We start from the raw sequence: 18148 nt of genomic DNA on the forward strand, positions 1-18148 counted from the left end.
TTCAGAATTGGCGTAGAATATGTGGGCTTGTTGCAAATGAAGCAACTACCAAATAAGAGTCCCTCTAAGAGTCCCTCTTAGTGAATTTGTAGCTCTCTGTTATATGAAACTTCTATGTCACTAATTTCAACAATAATAATAGCGGTGCTTTAAATGCTTGTGACCATTGGGGCCTGGTATATCACACTTAAAAATAAGGCACTTAAAGAACCCTATTTCTAATCCTCATATACTGTAAAGGTAGGTATAAACAGCCCCATCCGGGGGTCTTTGAGAGCCTCAAGCTTGCAATTTCTAGTAATGAGCAGACTTACTGTCTTCCAGTGAATGGTTGAAGAGATCAATATTTCCCAAAAAGGTAGGCCTCTGGGATTCAAATTGTCCATTTGAGAATAGACTTCATGTTTTATTGTTTCTCTGAAATCTAATTTAAAGTAAATTTTACAAGAATTTTTTCACTAAAATATGTGAATTTTTATTGAAAAAGATACATCACAACAAAGAAAAGTTGCTGACATTTTGAAACAGATTTCCACACTGTTCAGAGTGGAGAAAGACCAAGTGATCAGAATAATCAGGTTTACTTTGGAGTAGTAACTACCAACATTTTTGAAGTGGTGAATTTTTAAAAAAGAATTGGAAAATTTTGGAATTTAATAATGCTTTTCTTGTTGCCATTTTTTTCCTAAACAAACTCTATATTGGATATTTCCTTTAATACCAAATATAAGATAGAGTTAACTTTGCTGTGAGTACTTTTTAATTTTAAAATGATTTATAACCATAAAAATTAAGCAAAGAACATTAATATGAAGTGATTTACAATAATAAACATCTGGTGATCCTCCACTTTTTAAACAAAAATGTACTTTCATTGAAGTTTAAGTCATCTGCTTTTGGGGAATTTGCAAAAAATGCTAAGCCTGGAAAAATTAGGTGGAGAGATTGAAATTGTAGGTTGATAAAAGCTGAGTTAAATTTTCACAGAGACCCATCTTTACTAAATAAAATCATATACTGATGCAAATAATAAGTACCAAACTAATATAAAAGAAAGATTTACAAAGCATTCCATAGTTGATTTTTTAACGTAAAACTCTGTTTGTTTATTTGATGTTTAAAGCAACTGTGTAAAATTGAATGACAATTATACTGAGTCCATTCAGTTTTACCCTTTTCTGTTTTTCTCTGATGTGTTTGCTCTATAGTGGGTGAGAGTGATTATGTGTCTGTCCTGTTCTGCAACCGTCATTCACAGATTTCATTGCCATTCACATATTCATCCTTGTTTACTAATGAAAGTATTTCATAGAATTCAGCTTCACAATTAAGTAGAATTTAAAGAGCTTACAATATTCTCTTTTTTCTCTAATTTCTCTTCACTTGAAAAAAGCTAGGAAGAGAAAGGAAAATATTTACAAATAACTGAATGTTTGTGCAGACATTCAGGTTTCCCTTTTCATAACATTTTTTACTTCTGTGGAAGAATGGGCTCAGAGAAGAAACAATAAAAAAAAACAGGAAAAAAGTTTTACATGTGTCTTCCATCTTCCATTAGTATTCTCCCATTGAGCCACTTTTGTTTTAAAGTTTGGAGCATAAGTGGAGGAGAGACTGCTGGTTACACTAGAGGGTTGGGCCAGGGGATGTGGTAGCTCTACAGGAAACTTGGGAAAGATGAATAAGGAGATCAAGCAGCTAACCCATTTAGCAATCTTTCAAGCCTAGATTGTTATAAGCAGCCATATTCAACTTTTATTTAATCCTTTGCTGCCTGGCAGGAACAAATTATGTTCTATTTAGAGGTGATTCTTTTGCCAATTGTAGGTGCTCTTTCTAAGTAGGAAAGAAAAAATGGAGAGGAAATTATGCAGTGACATTTCTCTTAGAGTTCTCTGTAAAATATAAGGGAAATATATAAAAGAAATAAAAAAGGTTGAATAAAAAGTGCACAAGAGAAAAGTCATCTCAAAAGTATAATAGTTACCGTGATCAGCCACTTCCTTTTATCCTTCTACCTCCTTATACTTTATTTAACAAAGATTTTGATCTAGGTAGTTTTCCCCAAAATATTTTCTACAGAATCAATTCAAACTCTGTACTCAAGAAGTAGAATACAGCATTAAACTAGTCATCTAAAACATATGCCAAAGTATGTTTTTCAGAATAAAGAGATTGGCTTTACTAGGAAAAAATAGAGTGATAACTCTAAAAGTTTTTAAAAAGCAATACAATGTTGGATAACCATTACTTCTACATTTCTAAATTCAAACATTTTATTGAAAAGACTGGCCATGTATTTTTAGTGTAATGAGCAAATGTCTAAATGTTCTTATAGTTGTGTGCTTGACAGGAATTGGCCTAGTTTGGTTCAGTAGAGAAAGATAAATTAATAACATGCACTTTTGCAACATTCTTATGAAATAGTAAATCATTTCTATTAGTACATGCAGTGGATTCAAACATTTTTTATGAGGGAGAAAAACCTAAGCATTGTTTCATCAATAGTAAATTAATTTACTAGTAACAGTGTAATACGAGTTGAATACGTTTTAAAATATGTATATGGGTAATCATAGAGAGAGAAAAATTAGCCATCTATGCTTTTCCTCTCCCCTCTTCTTATCTTCTCTACCAACACCTTTTACCTGACCTTATTCCAGGGCAAATCCCCCTGAATCTTCATCTTCTCTGCATGATGATTCCTCTGCTTCTTTGCCTTATAGCAGAGCTCAAGCTGTGGTTTTCAACCTGAGGTTGAATCTTGAGGCCAAGAGTTTCTCACTGCAGTTGCTTAGCTCTTCTACCCCTTATTTTTCTCGTGGAAGAATGTATTGGAATAATAGATTAAAATATGTGAGGATAGGGAGGGGGATGGAGAGGGGCACCTTTTTAATGCTCTTGATATCCACCTATAGCACCCTCCACCCTGTCATCGTCTGCTAAACTGCTCATTTTTCACATACATCCAGTATTTTGGCAAATAACCCCAGATCATCTTTTTAACTTCATGAGAGTCATTCTCTAAGTGACTTTGAATAAATGTCTGTGTTAATGATCTCATTCAACATCTTTGCCTAATGGTTTCTTGACCCAAAATCCATTGAACTTCCTCGGTATTTGCACTAATCTTATCAGAAACCAGCCCTTATTGTGACATAATTAAAGTTTGTCTTCCTATGTGTGTTCTAATCTATCTTGGGGTCTTTGCCCTCCTTTGTTCCAAATGACTGTTCGTTCTATCCATGTATCTGCTAACATAAATTAGATACCTGGTTGTATTGGTTAAGAGTTGGGCTCTGGAGCTGGTATTTCTGAGCTCCAATCCCAGGCTTATTACTTACTGTGTGGTCTTGGGCAAGTTATGAAATATCTCTGGCCTCAGCTTCCTAATCTGTAGTAGTACATTTCTCCTAAGGTTCTCATGAAAAGTAAATTGCCTAGAACCAAGCCTGGTACATAATAAAATTGCAATATATCTAAGTTACAAGTGACTCTTTAATATGCTGGTTAACAAGGCTTTTATTCTAATGAAAGGATTTATGTTTCATATGATTACAAGACCCAAAACCTTTTTTTGGAAAACAGGAAGCTGGGGCTGAATGATAGGTAGTGGGGCTGATATTTAGGCTTAAATAATTTGCAGTGTAATACAATATAGGTATATGCAGCAGTGGTTTGCAAATCATTTATCTTTTTTTCTGTAAATAATAACTCAATTCCTAGATCTGTCTAATAGTACATCAAGAAGGAACTCCACTGAAATAGCTTTTTGATGGAATGGGATTTTTAAAATATATTATATATCCATTATCCTGGAATTTTAGTTTTTGTGTATGAACTTCAAAGTTGAATTAATGAAAACATTCTACACCAGACATTTTAGGCTTATTTCTTACTGTAATGCCTTTTGCATCACTTTCTTATAACCTCCATCAACTTTTAAAAATCACATTTTTATTCCTTAGGCTTACAGTGACATTTTAGAAATGTTCCTATTTGTTAACATGGGTTGTTTTTATTTTAAGTATGAGAACTTGGAGAGAGATGTGTGTGTGTGTATGAATATACATATATATTGTTTATGTGTGCATACACACATACACACACATAAAGAGCTAAGTCCCTTTTTTAATAGCTAAGTTTCTTTGGCAGATGACAAAATGGTCGTAACATAAGATGAGACTTTTGGCTGCTATACGGAAGAGTTTGTTTAATATTGTGCCATGGAGCTACCTAATCTTTTCCAATTTGTTACCCATTTTTCTTTGTTATCTGTCTTAGTGATGTCTCATCTCACCAACTGACTGCTATAGGCTAGCAATCTGTAACTCAGGCTCAATCTCAGATATAATAAAAAAGGGAGCCTACAAGATTAATGGCTTCAGCCATAATTATAAAATCCCAAACCACAGACATTATAAGACCTTTCAAAATTGACTTGGGGTTGAAGAAGCTGTGTTGGCACAATGATGTGAAGATACTGACCTCTTAGCAAAGGAAATGTTGGTTTATTCAATCTAGGAAGCCTATTGTGTCTCAAGTGCTGTTAGAAATTGTGGAGAAGAAATGGTTCCTTCCCTTAAGGAACTTGAAATAATTTGGTTTATCTCAGTTGCCCCATGATAATCCCCATTTCTTATTAATTCATAGAGGAGATAGATCTATTGTTGAAACTGTCAAGTGGAAGCCAGATGAAAGCATAGGCTGCCCACGGAGACCATACTACACACACACATTATGGGAATTTCTTTATGCTCATGGTATAAAAGACCCAGAACATTGCTCCTTAAGTACTGACTACTCTGATAGGATAAAAATTACAAGTATGGGAATATTCACTATCTTCTTTTTCTACCAGCTCAAACATACTGTGTCTGCCTTATACTTTCAGCCACCAGACCAAACTATCCTTCCACCTGCAAACACACACACACACACACATGAAGTATTCCTAGAATGTTGTAATGCACACGTAAGATACATAATAAAAAATGAACAAAAAATTATTTAAACAGAATGCTGAATGGAATTAAAATAAAGAAGAATGGCTGAATCCATCAATCACATAATAATGATACAATGGTTGTGGGGGTAGGACAAAAGCTTTGTGATAGGGGAAGACAGAAAGAGAGACAGTGCTGGGGGTGTGGTTGTGGTGAATGAGAGACTTCACAGAGTGAGAGTTGTGTGAGAAAATTGGGAAATGAGAAAAAGTTTAGAACTGTTGCCATGGGCAATGCTTTGGATCCCTTTTAATGTCCTTTGAGAATAGTAAATTTCCTTTGCTTGAATTTTGGCTGTCAAACCATGGTTCTCGAACATGACACCACTCACACAGTGAACACGTGGGTGGTTACAGTTCCTCAGAGATCCATTAGCATGTCTAACAATGACAGATGAAGGTCACGAAGTGGGCCGAGACCCCAGCATCAGTGACATCTAATCCTCTTCACTAACCCAAACTATTGCTCCATCCATGGGTTTCTGTCTTCCTTTCTGAAAATGCCTGTCCTCCTGCCTTCCCTCCATGTATACCAGCTTCCAGGGTACATGGAGGGAAGTGAAGTTCCCGTAACAGAGTGAGATTTTGCTGGATTTAGGCTATTAGTAACATTAGTGACAGCAAAGTTGTGGCTTTTCACACCTTTGTCAAAATATGCAGAGACCTTTGAAACCTACTTGTTCTTGTCTGCCAACCTTGTCAAAGTCCCTAAGGTATTACCAGCTGCCTCTTTCCTATTGTTTGACTTGTGGTACATAAAATCGTTTCAACACTGTCTGCATAAACACTCTGTCTTCTTGATTTATCTGCCATATCACCTCTGACTCTTTCCATGTCTTTGTCCCTCTTCGCTAGTCTCTAATATTTTTATATCAAGTGTTGTGATGGAGAAAGACGGGGGCTAACATCAATTGATGCTTCTTATATGCCAGGCCTTTCACATATGTTATGCCTCTTAATCATCTCTAACAACTATATGAAGTAGGTATTGTAGGGATCAAGCCTCTTGGTCCCCTAAAGATTTGCTAAAAAGTCACTGACATGAGGCAAATTGATTAATAGGAGAAAAGACATACAAATTTACTTAGCATGTGTAAATGGGAACTTTCAGAATGAAGACCCAAAGGTACAGGGGAAATTATCCATTTTTATGATTAGGTTCAACAAAGTATGGACAGCCATGTAGAAATATGATTGGACAAAAAGGGGATGATCTAATGCTGACAGACTGAGTGGGGCAACTCAGCAAGGCCTGTCTGTCTAAATTCTTCTTGGCCTCTCTGAGCATGCATGGGTGTGGGGTAGGATACTCTCTGGAATGGGGGTCTTATTACCTACAGTCAAACAAGGTAGGTCAGATAATTTCTTTATGGCCAGTTTTTACACAGAATAATTTTAGGTTTCCTGGCTTGCTTTCAAGACAAAAGGGGTTCTGGCTTTTATGACACGCCTTAGGGAAGAGAAGTTCTAGTTTCCATGGCCTAGCCTCAGGGGAGAATGGGACTGAGAGACAGGAAGACGGGAGAAGGTCAGAGGAAAACTTTTGCTTCTGAGGCCTTCATTTTAGGGTAATGTTTTCTGAGTCCCAACAGTATCATAATCTGTATTTTATTAATGAGGAAAGCCAAGTCTTAGGTAAAGTTCCTTGCCCAAGGTCCCACCAATTGTAAATGATGGAGACTAAAGGCAGATAAAAATGATTTCATAGCTGATGTTTTTCACATTTTACCAGCACTTAGTGAAAGCTTGTATTTTCTGCATTTTACCAGCACTTATTTCTCTAAGTGTTCATTTATATCTATACCTATATCTATATATGTGTGTGTATGTGTGTGTGTGTATGGCAATATTGTAAATTGGTTACATACTCAGTAGTATTTTCAATATTTTAGCTTCCCTAAACCGTGAACTCTAATTTCCTCTCGCATTCTCCTTTAGAAATAAATGCCAACTCCTAAAATGTGTTTATATTTAATTGACATCTATTTTAGCCCCCTTACTGTTGAACTTTAATAAACAAGTAATAGAATCAAGATAATTGCCAATTAGAAATGAAATAATGGGCAAGAACAAAAGTTTTTGACTAGTAAACATATTATGTATAAGAAGTACTGATGTGCTACAAAGGACACATAGTCTCTGTCTGTACTTAAAGCATGCTTTGTATTTTCTTACCTATAAAATAGGAGAAATAGTAATCCTTATCCTATAATGTTGTTGTGAAAATCAAATGAGATAATATGTGTAAAACAGTCTACCAAGCAGGATGTAGAAAGTGCTTGATACACTTTATATGATGTGGTGAAGTTGATGATGTCCATGATGCTGTCTAGATGGGATTGTCCAAAACGTCTAAGGTAAACACTTAAGTACATAGTATAAAAACAGAGTGAGAGAAGTTAACCAACCTGCCTGAGGAATGACACAACTAATAACAATAAGAATGAACATTCTGGTATGTCTCCTGCCAGGCAGACACTGTCTATGAGTACATATTTGTTGGTATTTCCATGAAATATTGATCTAGAAACACAAATGCTGGAATTTACATTGATCCTATTAATATCATATTTTTAGTTTTGTCTCATCATTTCATCTACTAAGTTCTTTTTATATCTGAATGGTTATCCTCCATTAGAGCATTCACTACCCCTTGCAAATGTATGTCCTTTGCAAATATGGTAAGCATATTTCAAATATTTTATCCAACTCCATGATTAAAAGTACAAATATGATAGATGTGTATAGAGGCAATTGGCACACTTCTAGATCCAACACATCAATCTAGGCCAGCTAGCACATAATCATTTTATCAAATGTTCTGATACATGTGCCAGTCATCTCCAAATCCACCCAACTATTTCAGATCACATCAGTGTCTTCCAAAAGGATACAATGAAAGACATGGTCAAAGTCTTTCTGATATCCATATCATCTTTCCACGAACTACAAATCTGCTGAAAAATATGAGGTGAAATTAGTGATATTTTCTTAATGTGTATTTTCTTTTAAAAATATGTATTGGTCTCCTACATGTACCAGCAAAAAATATCCCAAAAAGCAAAATATTTAACTATGTTTAATTTTGTTATGTCTGCATGATGGAAGGTAAATCCAACAAAAATATTAAAAATCACAATGATTTAATATCACCCAAAAATGTTTAGGATAACAATATAAAGTGAAAATTAGTAGGTTACAAAAATATAAAATATTGTATTATTTTAAAGCTATTAACAAAATGAAAAACACCAAAAATCAAAGGTTATGAATATTTGTTCTTCTTTTATATTTATTTTCATTTCATAACATTTCCAGTTCGAACACATATTAGAAATAAAATCTAGCCATCTAGAATATTTAATATTTAATAGTAATTGGTCAGGGAAGTCATTCAAAGGTGGCATCTAAAAAACAAGTTAGTGGGTAAGCCATTTGGTCACAAGCTGTCAGAGAAAGAGATCCGGAGAGGAAACAAAGGAGCCCTGATTGAGGAGTGACCTTGTATGTCCTAAGAACAGATGAGAGCAAGAGGAGTAAGCCAGATAGGGTTACTGAGGCACGGAGGAGAGGGCTGACCATTGAAGGTTCTTGAACATAGTAGTAAAGACTTTAGTTTCTGCTATGAGAGAGACGGAGAAGTATGAGATTTGACATGGTCTGACTGGGAAGATCACTCTGGCTAATACATTGAGAAGAGATTGTAAAGGGACCAGGGCAGAAACCAGGACAACCGTTATAAGATTACTGCATTAATTCAAGAAAGAGATGCTAGTGGTTTGTATTCCAGTAATAATGGTGCAGGTGGTGAGACTTGACTAGATACTAGATGTATTTTGAAGTTAGAGAACAACTGGATATGTTAACAAATTTGGATCTGGACCATAAAAGAAAAAAAAAAAAACTGAGGATGGCTCCAAAATTTTTGGCTTGAGCTTCTGGAAGGATTGAGCTACGATTGACTGAGATGCGGAAGACTATACAGAAATAGCTTTTTGGTGGGGTGGAAAGATCATGGATTCAATTTTGGACATGTAAATTTTCAGATGCCTGCTAATCATACAGGTAGAGATGTTTTGTAAGCAGTTGGAAGCATAAGCTTGTATTCCACAGGGTCTGGGCTGGACATACAAACTTTGGAAAATGCCAGACTGATAGATTTATATGAGAATTAAATATATATACATATTATATATACATATATATGTATATATAATGCTCAAAACATCCCTGGAAGGACCATCACCATGTATAGCTGAATAGATTGTGCACTGCAGACCTCAAAGGGGATATCTCCCAGATAGAGTACTCTCTGAAGGGTGCTTCTAGATGCCCTGGGTGGCACTGGTAGGTTCATAATAAGTGCTCACTGTTTTTATTGTTGTTGTTTATAGACAGCGACACATCTTAATACATTCTTTAGGTTTTCAAGTAAAATTTTTCATTTTGTTCAAACCTCTTCTTATTTATATATTCAGAAACACATTTGACATTGATTGGAACTAATTCTGTTCCACAGTAGGTGGAATTCCTATCTTCTACTCTGTGCTAACAGCTATAAACAGTGATAATTAATGCTTTTTAAGTGCTTGATTTGGAACAAACATTTGACAGTGTCGTACATGAAAGCTTTTAGTTTTTCAGGAAAAATTTACTATATCCTTATAATTTAGAGTGATTTTATGTTATTAATAGTATGACTTTTCCTAAAAGCATTTGGAGCCTTTAACATTACGCTCTTTGAAATTCATTTCTATTGGTTTTAGTAGCCTAAAGGATTTTGAAGGTATGTTGGGAGGAGTGTAGAAAATACAGAACAGTGGTATCATAGACAGTACCGTAGCAGACCTTTTCACTCAATGAGAACTAATTCCTTTAGTCAGTCTGTTCATGTTCATTTCATTTTTGGCATGATATGTATTAGATTACTTCTAACTATTAGTTATTCTTACAACCACATGAGCGTGTACATATAAGCGATAATCAACACTCTTAATTCTAAACAGATGATTATCAGTTGTCCTTTTAACTGTGTAATTTGTGTTGATCTGGACATTCTTGTTAAATCTATATGTAAAAACAGATCTACACTCAACATGCTAATGTTGAGTGTAATGGAGTAGCTGTTTGCTTGCATTTATGATTTAAGAGGTTTTGAAAAACGACACTATCATAGGTTTCCTCATCCCAGCTTGTCCAGCCTTCTGTTTGTACCTGGGGTTTCTGCCATTGTCACACCTCCTCTGGATTGATCTGTATTTCCAGAAGGCATCGGGAAAAATAAAAATTCGCAAAGGAGGCTCAGTCTCTTCAAGTCTTTGCACAATTCTGTGTGCAAGATTAACTGGCCTGTCCGTTAGCTATCTGTGTGAAATCCTGTCTGAGGAGGTGCTGGGGGGGACAGTGTGTACTCTGGCAGTCATAGGTTAGCAGGAAGGATTGGAACCCCTGAGAGAGGGGTGGATAGAAGTGTTGCAGACTAAACTTGATATATTCCACACTTCTGTTCAAAATTAATCTTGATCAGTATGTGAGTATATATGCTATTCTAAATCTTTGGACTATAGATTTCTTGACTAAATAACATGATGCTACTTGTAGAAAAATCAAGTGTAACAAGGTTGATATTACCTATTTCTTCTTCATTATAGTGATGACTTAAAATATTTTGATCTACTAAGTCCTGATTTAATTATTGTGAGATGAAAAATTCCAACAGTATTTAAAAAAAATTTTTAACTCCATCTTCCTAGCAAGTAAAAATACCTGCCCATCTTTTTCTATCAAAATGTATGAAAGTTAAAGGTTCCATTCAATAATTAACTTTTGAATTAAAGGGCAAGAGAGGAAAATTGAATTGAGACTGGAAAAAAAAGTAAAGTTAATTTAACATAACAAAGGTGTGGGGATGAATAAACACATGACAATGAGAACTGTCAGATAAGAACAAGGGAAGTATTAACATCTGATAAAGAAGAACAATTCCACATTACAGTAATGCCATTAATGCCTATCAATAAATCATTTGCTGAAATCATATTGAGACTACTATCATATGGGTGGTTTGTAATAATCCAAATTTGAAAAACACAGCTCTGTATTTTTTAGTGCTGCTGGTAAAACAAAATGCAATTTGATGGAAATATGTCCACAAATAGAGGAGTAAACACTGGGACATGACAGCCTGCTAGATTTTTACATTGTTTAAGTCTGAAAGTTTGGTTACAAAGCATCCAATCAGATCTACTAACACTTAAAGTATTGTCTCATAATATGGCTGTGATGCTAACAGAGTTTGGAATTATATGTCAAGGCATTATCTCTTATATAGTCTATCATCTTGGAACCATCAGCATCTCAATTTCTGGAACTGCTTAAGTTAAAATGCCATTTATCAAAAAGACAGGCAATAATGAATGCTGGAAAAGATGTGGAAAAAGGGGAACCCTTCTACACTGTTGGTGGGAATGTAAGTTAGTGCAATCACTATGGAGAATAGTCTAGAGGTTCCTCAAAAAACTAAAAATAGAACTACCATACGACCCAGCAATCCCACTGCCTGCTATATATCCAACAGAAAGGAATTCAGTATATTGAAAAGATATCTGCACTCCCACACTTATTGCAGCACTATTGACAATAGCCAAGATTTGGAATCAACCTGAGTGTCTATCATCAGATGAATGGACAAAGAAATTATACACGTAAACAATGGAATATTATATAGCCACAAAAAATGAAATCCTGCCATTCTCAACAACATGGATGAAACTGGACAACATTAAGTGAAATGCCAAGCACAGAAAGACAAATCTCTTGTGTTCTCACTAATATGTGGGATCTAAATATTAAAAACAATTGATCTAATGGAGAGTAGAATGATGGTTACCAGAGGCTGGGAAAGGTAGTGGGTAGGGGCAAATAAAGTGGGGATGGTTAATCAATGCAAAAATATAGTTAGTTAGGTAGAATGAATAATATTTGATAGCATAACAAAGTGACTACAATCAACAATGTTAGGATATACTTTAAAATAACTAAAAGAGTAGAATTGGAAAGTTTCTAAGACAAAGAAATGATAAATGCTTGAGGTGATGGATACTCCAATTACCCTGATTTGATTAATTCATATTGTCTGTATCAATACATCACATGTACCCTATAAAAATATACAACTATTATATATCCATAATTAGAAATAAAAACAAACAGAAAGTAAAAAAATAAAAATATGAATTCCTGTACCTCATCCCAAACTGTAAAATTAGCATCTTGCACAAGCTACCCAAGTGTCAACACTAACTTTTGGAAACCATGACCTAAAACCAGTTTCTACTGTACAAATCAAACCACGTCATTTCAATGCGGCAAAACCTTGACCAATTCCGTAACACCAATACAGAGTAAACGTAGAACTGGTTAAAAGGCTTTCAAGACACTTTGTAAACTCACACTCCAGCTTCTATTAATTGTGCAAACTATGCTCAAAAGACCCTAAACTACTCATTATAGCTCCAAAGGGTTGTGCTCATCCATGCCTGAGTGTCATTGCTGCAGTTAATCATTGAACCGGAAACTCTCCTTGCCTCCCCTAATCTACTAGACAAACTGCCTAGTAAGGCACAACTGAAATGCAGAACCTTTTTCAAATCCTTCCTCTCCACTTTATGCATAACTGTATTTAAGCAAATATTATGGTTATAATAATTATTTGCCTATTTCCTAGACCTTAAAAGCTCGTTGAGGGCAAGGCACTGACTTATTCATTTTTCTATGTCCCCCACCAAGAATAGGGACTGGTTTAGCATGCCGGGTGGGGAACCTGCGGCCTTGGGGCCACATGTGGTCTTCTAGTTCCTTGAGTGCAGCCTTTTGACTGAATCCAAATTTTACAGAACAAATCCCGTTAATAAACGGATTTGTTCTGTGAAGTTTGGATTCAGTCAAGGGGCCGCATGTGGGGATCTGGAGGGCCACATGTCGCCTTGAGGCCACTTCCTTATTTTGAAATATATGGTCATAAAAAAGATACTATTCTCTCACTTCTTTCCCTAGTAAAAGTAGTTTTAAGAGGTCAAGACTCCCAGTTTTTAAAAGGATTGAAAGAAGAACCCAAGGATATAACTGCATTGCTTTTAGCTAGAGGCAGTTTGAGGATATAATCTTTTATGGTTGCCAATGACTTCATATTTTCTAACTCTTCAACTGTCCTGGCATATTACTTGCAGAGAGTATTACAGAAGTAGATATTGAAGCCCATCCCTGTCGGGTGGTCACACAAACAAGCAAAACTTCTAGCATGAATTTATGACCCTTAAAAATATAAAAGCAGTTCAGGCACTGTAGTTCCCAAAAAAGAATGTAAAGGCTACATTTTTAGTAACATCTGCTGGACCAGCATAAAAGATGAACTTAGTCACATTTGCTAGCTTCCACAATGAATAATGCATTGTCAAAGCAAAGGGATTGCCTGTGAATTAAAATAATGCTGATGTGGAATAATCAGCATTTATTTCAAAAGATCAAAATAGTAACTAAAGTAACAGAAATGGTTGTTTAAAATTCTGTTTTGGTTCTTATTTCATCTCTTTGAGCCAGAAAAACAGGAAGTATTAATTTAATTAACTCTATCACTAATCTGTGTGAAAATGTCAGATTCTTCATTTTTAAGTGACAAAGTGGCATATTTTCTCACACAGTTTTCAAACAATTATTGCAATAAACAATGGAAAGAATAATGTAATAGGTTGAGACGTGGAACTGGGCGGATTTGTACAGCACTGGCAAACTTCCCAAACACCGCTCCCATTTACGTATCCTAGTATCTGACTGATTTCTCTCTTTGTAGTCCTCATTTAAAAAACATACTTCCGGGAGAAGAAGTTTATAAAATGAGTTCACACTAAAATACTAGTGCCATATGAGATCTCTTTTCCACAAGAAATCAGGACTCCTAGTGGTACTGCTGAGAACCTGAGAATGTAGGGCAGAAAGAAAAGTCCCAATAAGATATTAGGCTATAGTTAAATTATTTGTTAGAAGGAGACAAATAAGGGGCATTTTAGAGTTCATGCTTATCCTCTCCACTGAAATGGTGTGGGGTGATCTCATTTTACATGACACACATATATATATATCATTGTATAAGGAATGTAGCAGACTTCTAAGCCAGTAAGCATTACATAGGGAATGCTCTCACCCAACCTGTCTTTGTCTGACCCCTCTTTCCTGTACCATAAGGACTGGTAAAAATTTAGATTTATTGGCTTTTTTCCCATAGAAGGTGAACATTAGATACACAGTCATCAAAACTTTTTCCCTTCAAAATCATGTTGAATTAATTCTAAACTCTATAGGAATAGTAACCATATCTGTTTCAGTTCAATATTTAATCTCCGTTAGTTAACATAGTACCTAATACATGGAATGAAAAAGGTACTTATGAAATAATTATGAATAGATGAATGAAAGGAAGGTAGGAAGGAAAGTTTGCAGGAAGTTTTATTGTTTTTCCTCTACTAGACAGATAATTTCTAGGGAAACTCTTTATATACCACCTCATCTCTTTGATACTTTGGGGCAGCAGAAATGGTGGGGACAAAAAGTTAAAAACATATTTTAAAACATATTCAACCGAAATATTCCATAAAACTACACTTCTCAATTATCTGCAAGCATCAAACTAAGGTTATAGTTGTAAAAGTGTAGTAAATGTATTAATTCTAAAATATCTCTGATTGAATATTTTGGTGAGATATTGTGACATTTACTTAATTGTTAATTGACAACAACTCAGTGAAAACCGTTAACACAAATGTCATTTATTGCACCGTTTTGAAGATCAAAGATGAACTAAGCAGGTGGGTGGATTCCAAAACAGTCAAAGGTCTAAACAAGCAGTAAAAAAAAAAAAAAAAGTGAATGGAAGTATATTCAATTCAAGATCCTCCAGTGCATTTGTGGTGATGGAATTCTGAAATATGTGGACCAAGTGATTATCTTCTCTTGGTCTCCAAAGGGGGTGGAGGAAGTATAAGCTTAAGTAAAATTCAAACAGAGAAACAGTTACTAGTGGCTTCCTTTTATAGCAATGAGATATTTTTGTTTAAATACAGATAAAAAATTGAAACTACTTAACAAAAATCTCATAACAGCAAGTAGACAGTCAAGGTTAAATTATTTATTTTTTTTGTGTGTGTGGGTACTATATCCCTTGTTTTCAAATATACGGGCCTTGCCCTGATAGTTTTTCAAGAACCATAAATGATATTTCTAGTAATATGCTAGTAATATGAACCTGGGAGCAGTTTTCTGGGTGATACATTGAAACTTCAAGAATAAGAAGTTGAAGAATTTTAACCCACTAAAAGAGAAATATTAAGAGGATTAAAATATCTAATGTTACTAATGTTACTTACCTTTTTTCTTTCTTTTTTTCCAGTTAAACAGTATTTTTGCCACAAAGAATAAAGCCAAATATTTATAAGCCCAAACACAATTAAAGAAATCATAGATGAAATGGTAGATCATCCTTTGCTTCAAATCTCTTCAATTAACAAATGGGTTGATTTAGAAGGTTTTAAGAAAAAATATTAACATTAGCTACTTTCTCATAAAAAGTTTGTACTCCAAAAACTTTTCATTGCTTCCTATTTTGTCTCACAGTCCTTTCTAATTTCCGCTGGTATAAATCAATTTAGATTTATTAGCTTTGTACAAAAGAACTCCAGTAAGTTTTTAATAATAATTATCATTATCACTGATTAAAGTTATATTGTTCAGGCCAGATGGAGTCCTTTTCCTGTCAGCTACAATGAGCTTGCATTATGTAGTTATAATGTGTTTGGATCTAAATAAACAGATGGCAGAGTGACAGGATATTATATACTAGTGATGTCAGCAGCAGTGCTTCACAAATGAAATTGCTTTAAATAAACTCTGTTGTAATAAGAATCCCAGCACTTTTAAGAGACGACTGGAATTGAGCCTAAGTATAGTATTAACTTGGAAATAGTACTGTTCACTTCTAGAAGGGTAGACCATCAGAATGGTTGAGGTTCAGCTGGAGAAATTGTGACTGCTGAATCGATATCTTTACCATGTAAACATTTAACATTATATGCTCACTCAGACAGCTTCATTGGAGGGGGAAAAAAAAAAACCCAAATTATAAGAATTTCCAAGTTGAGGAGTGATTAATTAAAAATGATGTAGGTCAAGGAAATATGGAAACATTTGATAAAACACTATTTGATAATATTTATAATACAGCTAACTCTGTTAAACAATTTGATTAAGATTATCCCATTAACAATTAATATTAGAAAATTGAAGGAGAAGTTTTAGTAAGAAGCATATTATGGAAAAGCTTTAGTCTTTAATAGATTGTCATGGGTTTTCATTCTAAAAATGAGCCATGTGTCTACAGAACTTAGAATGAACCCATGAAATTTAGAAATAAGGTTCAAAGAAAGTCATTTTATATGATTTCTTCTAGTTAATATTCTTTATTTTGATTCTTTATGGGAATTTCTCTGTGGGACAACTATGTTTATTAAGGCAAATATCCATAGTAGATGAAGATTCCATTATAGGAGATTAAAACTAATTCTTGAAAATGCAAATAATATGAAACAAATTTAGAAGTGTATATTAAATAATTGAAATTAAGCTTTCAAAAATGTAGCTTTTTTAAATGCATGAGTTTTACTCTTTATTACGATGATTTGTCATGTGTTTGTAAGAATATATTCTTGTTTTCATAGACTTCAACTTTGTAACTCTTGCTTTAATTTTTAATATCTGTTGGTATCAGTAAGCAGTGATCTTTGGAAATTATATCAAGTAGAATAGAACAATAGAATAACATGTACAAGAATCAAAGTGAAGCTTATTTACTATAATAATTTACTTCTGACTTTCTGAGAAAATTCTCAAATTCATTTCCTTGCTTTTCTTATAAAATGATGAGAGGATTTGAATATCAGGAGATTGTATTTAAATTTCATATATATTGGACATTCAAGTTTTCCTACGTAAGTGGGCATTTTATGGGTTATGTTTCAACTCTAGTATGACATAAAAAATCCTCATAAAAGAGTATTTCCTTTGAGGAGTTACTCCTAGTTGAGGAGTGAAAGATAAATAATGTGTATGTTCTTTTTTCCTTTTCTTTTTCTGCAGGTGGACGTTGCCATAAGTCTTGTACTGGCCGATGCTGGGGACCCACAGAAAATCATTGCCAGACTTGTAAGTGTTCAACAGTGAGAACACATAGGTTTGACATGGTCAATGAATTTTAATGATTGATGCTCTTCATACTTCTGGTCATCTAAAACCAAAAAGTGAGATTTTGCCTCTTTGTGGTAGATTTGCTTCAATTCCACGTAAACTGCCTAATTTTATTGCTTCCAAATGAAATATATGAAATTTTTTATATTTCTTTGTGGTTTCTAGGTTAATGATCCTAATAGCACAGCTGTGGTGATATTAGCTATGACTTTAGAGTTTGTACATCAGTAGAAGTAGGAAATCCAAATGCATGCATAATGATAACAACTCAATTGTAGGTTAACTGGCTATCTCGGTATTTTTCCCATATAGTTATATCACTATTCATTCATTAGAAAAAGAAAAAGAAGGAAAAGAAAGGGTACTGTGTACCCACTATATTCCAGGCACTGTTCTAGGCACAGAGATACAAACTATGTGAATCATGGGTATAGATTCACTATTGTAGACAATGAATATTGCCCTTAGTGAACATTGTTTCTGGGATTAGTCAATCACTAAAGTAAGTACGAAGCTATCATCATTGCTAAGACATTTAAAAACAAAGCATAGTGAATATAAAGACAAGTATCTAATTTTTTTAACATTCTTAAAATCATATGATACTAACCCAACACTAAACTTTCACTAATCTTAATTTCTTAAAAAATGAAAAACAAAATCTCCTATACAAATGGTAAATGCTTGTTTTTCTTATTGCAATGAAAACAGCTGAAATAATATATGGAAAACAGTGTGGTGGCAATTTGACATGCATTTGCTTATTAGCACAGAAGACACATAGAAAACATTATTGAAAATTTGAACATACAAATATTAGACATTGTGGAAAATTGTTAGACTGTTGGATAA

General features: G+C 34.3%; 1 protein-coding gene across 4 annotated transcripts in view; it reads left to right on the forward strand.

The window, feature by feature from the left end:
• ERBB4 (erb-b2 receptor tyrosine kinase 4) overlaps positions 1-18148 on the forward strand; it is a 1045679-nt gene that overhangs the window by 705059 nt on the left and 322472 nt on the right. For all 4 annotated transcript variants that reach the window (XM_045559045.1, XM_045559047.1, XM_045559044.1 and 1 more), the window contains exon 5: positions 17189-17254. In XM_045559045.1, the coding sequence (XP_045415001.1) occupies positions 17189-17254 (66 nt within the window). The remainder of the gene's footprint in view (positions 1-17188; positions 17255-18148) is intronic.

This window comes from Lemur catta, chromosome 8 (genome assembly GCF_020740605.2).
Source record: "Lemur catta isolate mLemCat1 chromosome 8, mLemCat1.pri, whole genome shotgun sequence".
Classification (NCBI taxonomy): Eukaryota; Metazoa; Chordata; class Mammalia; order Primates; family Lemuridae; genus Lemur; species Lemur catta.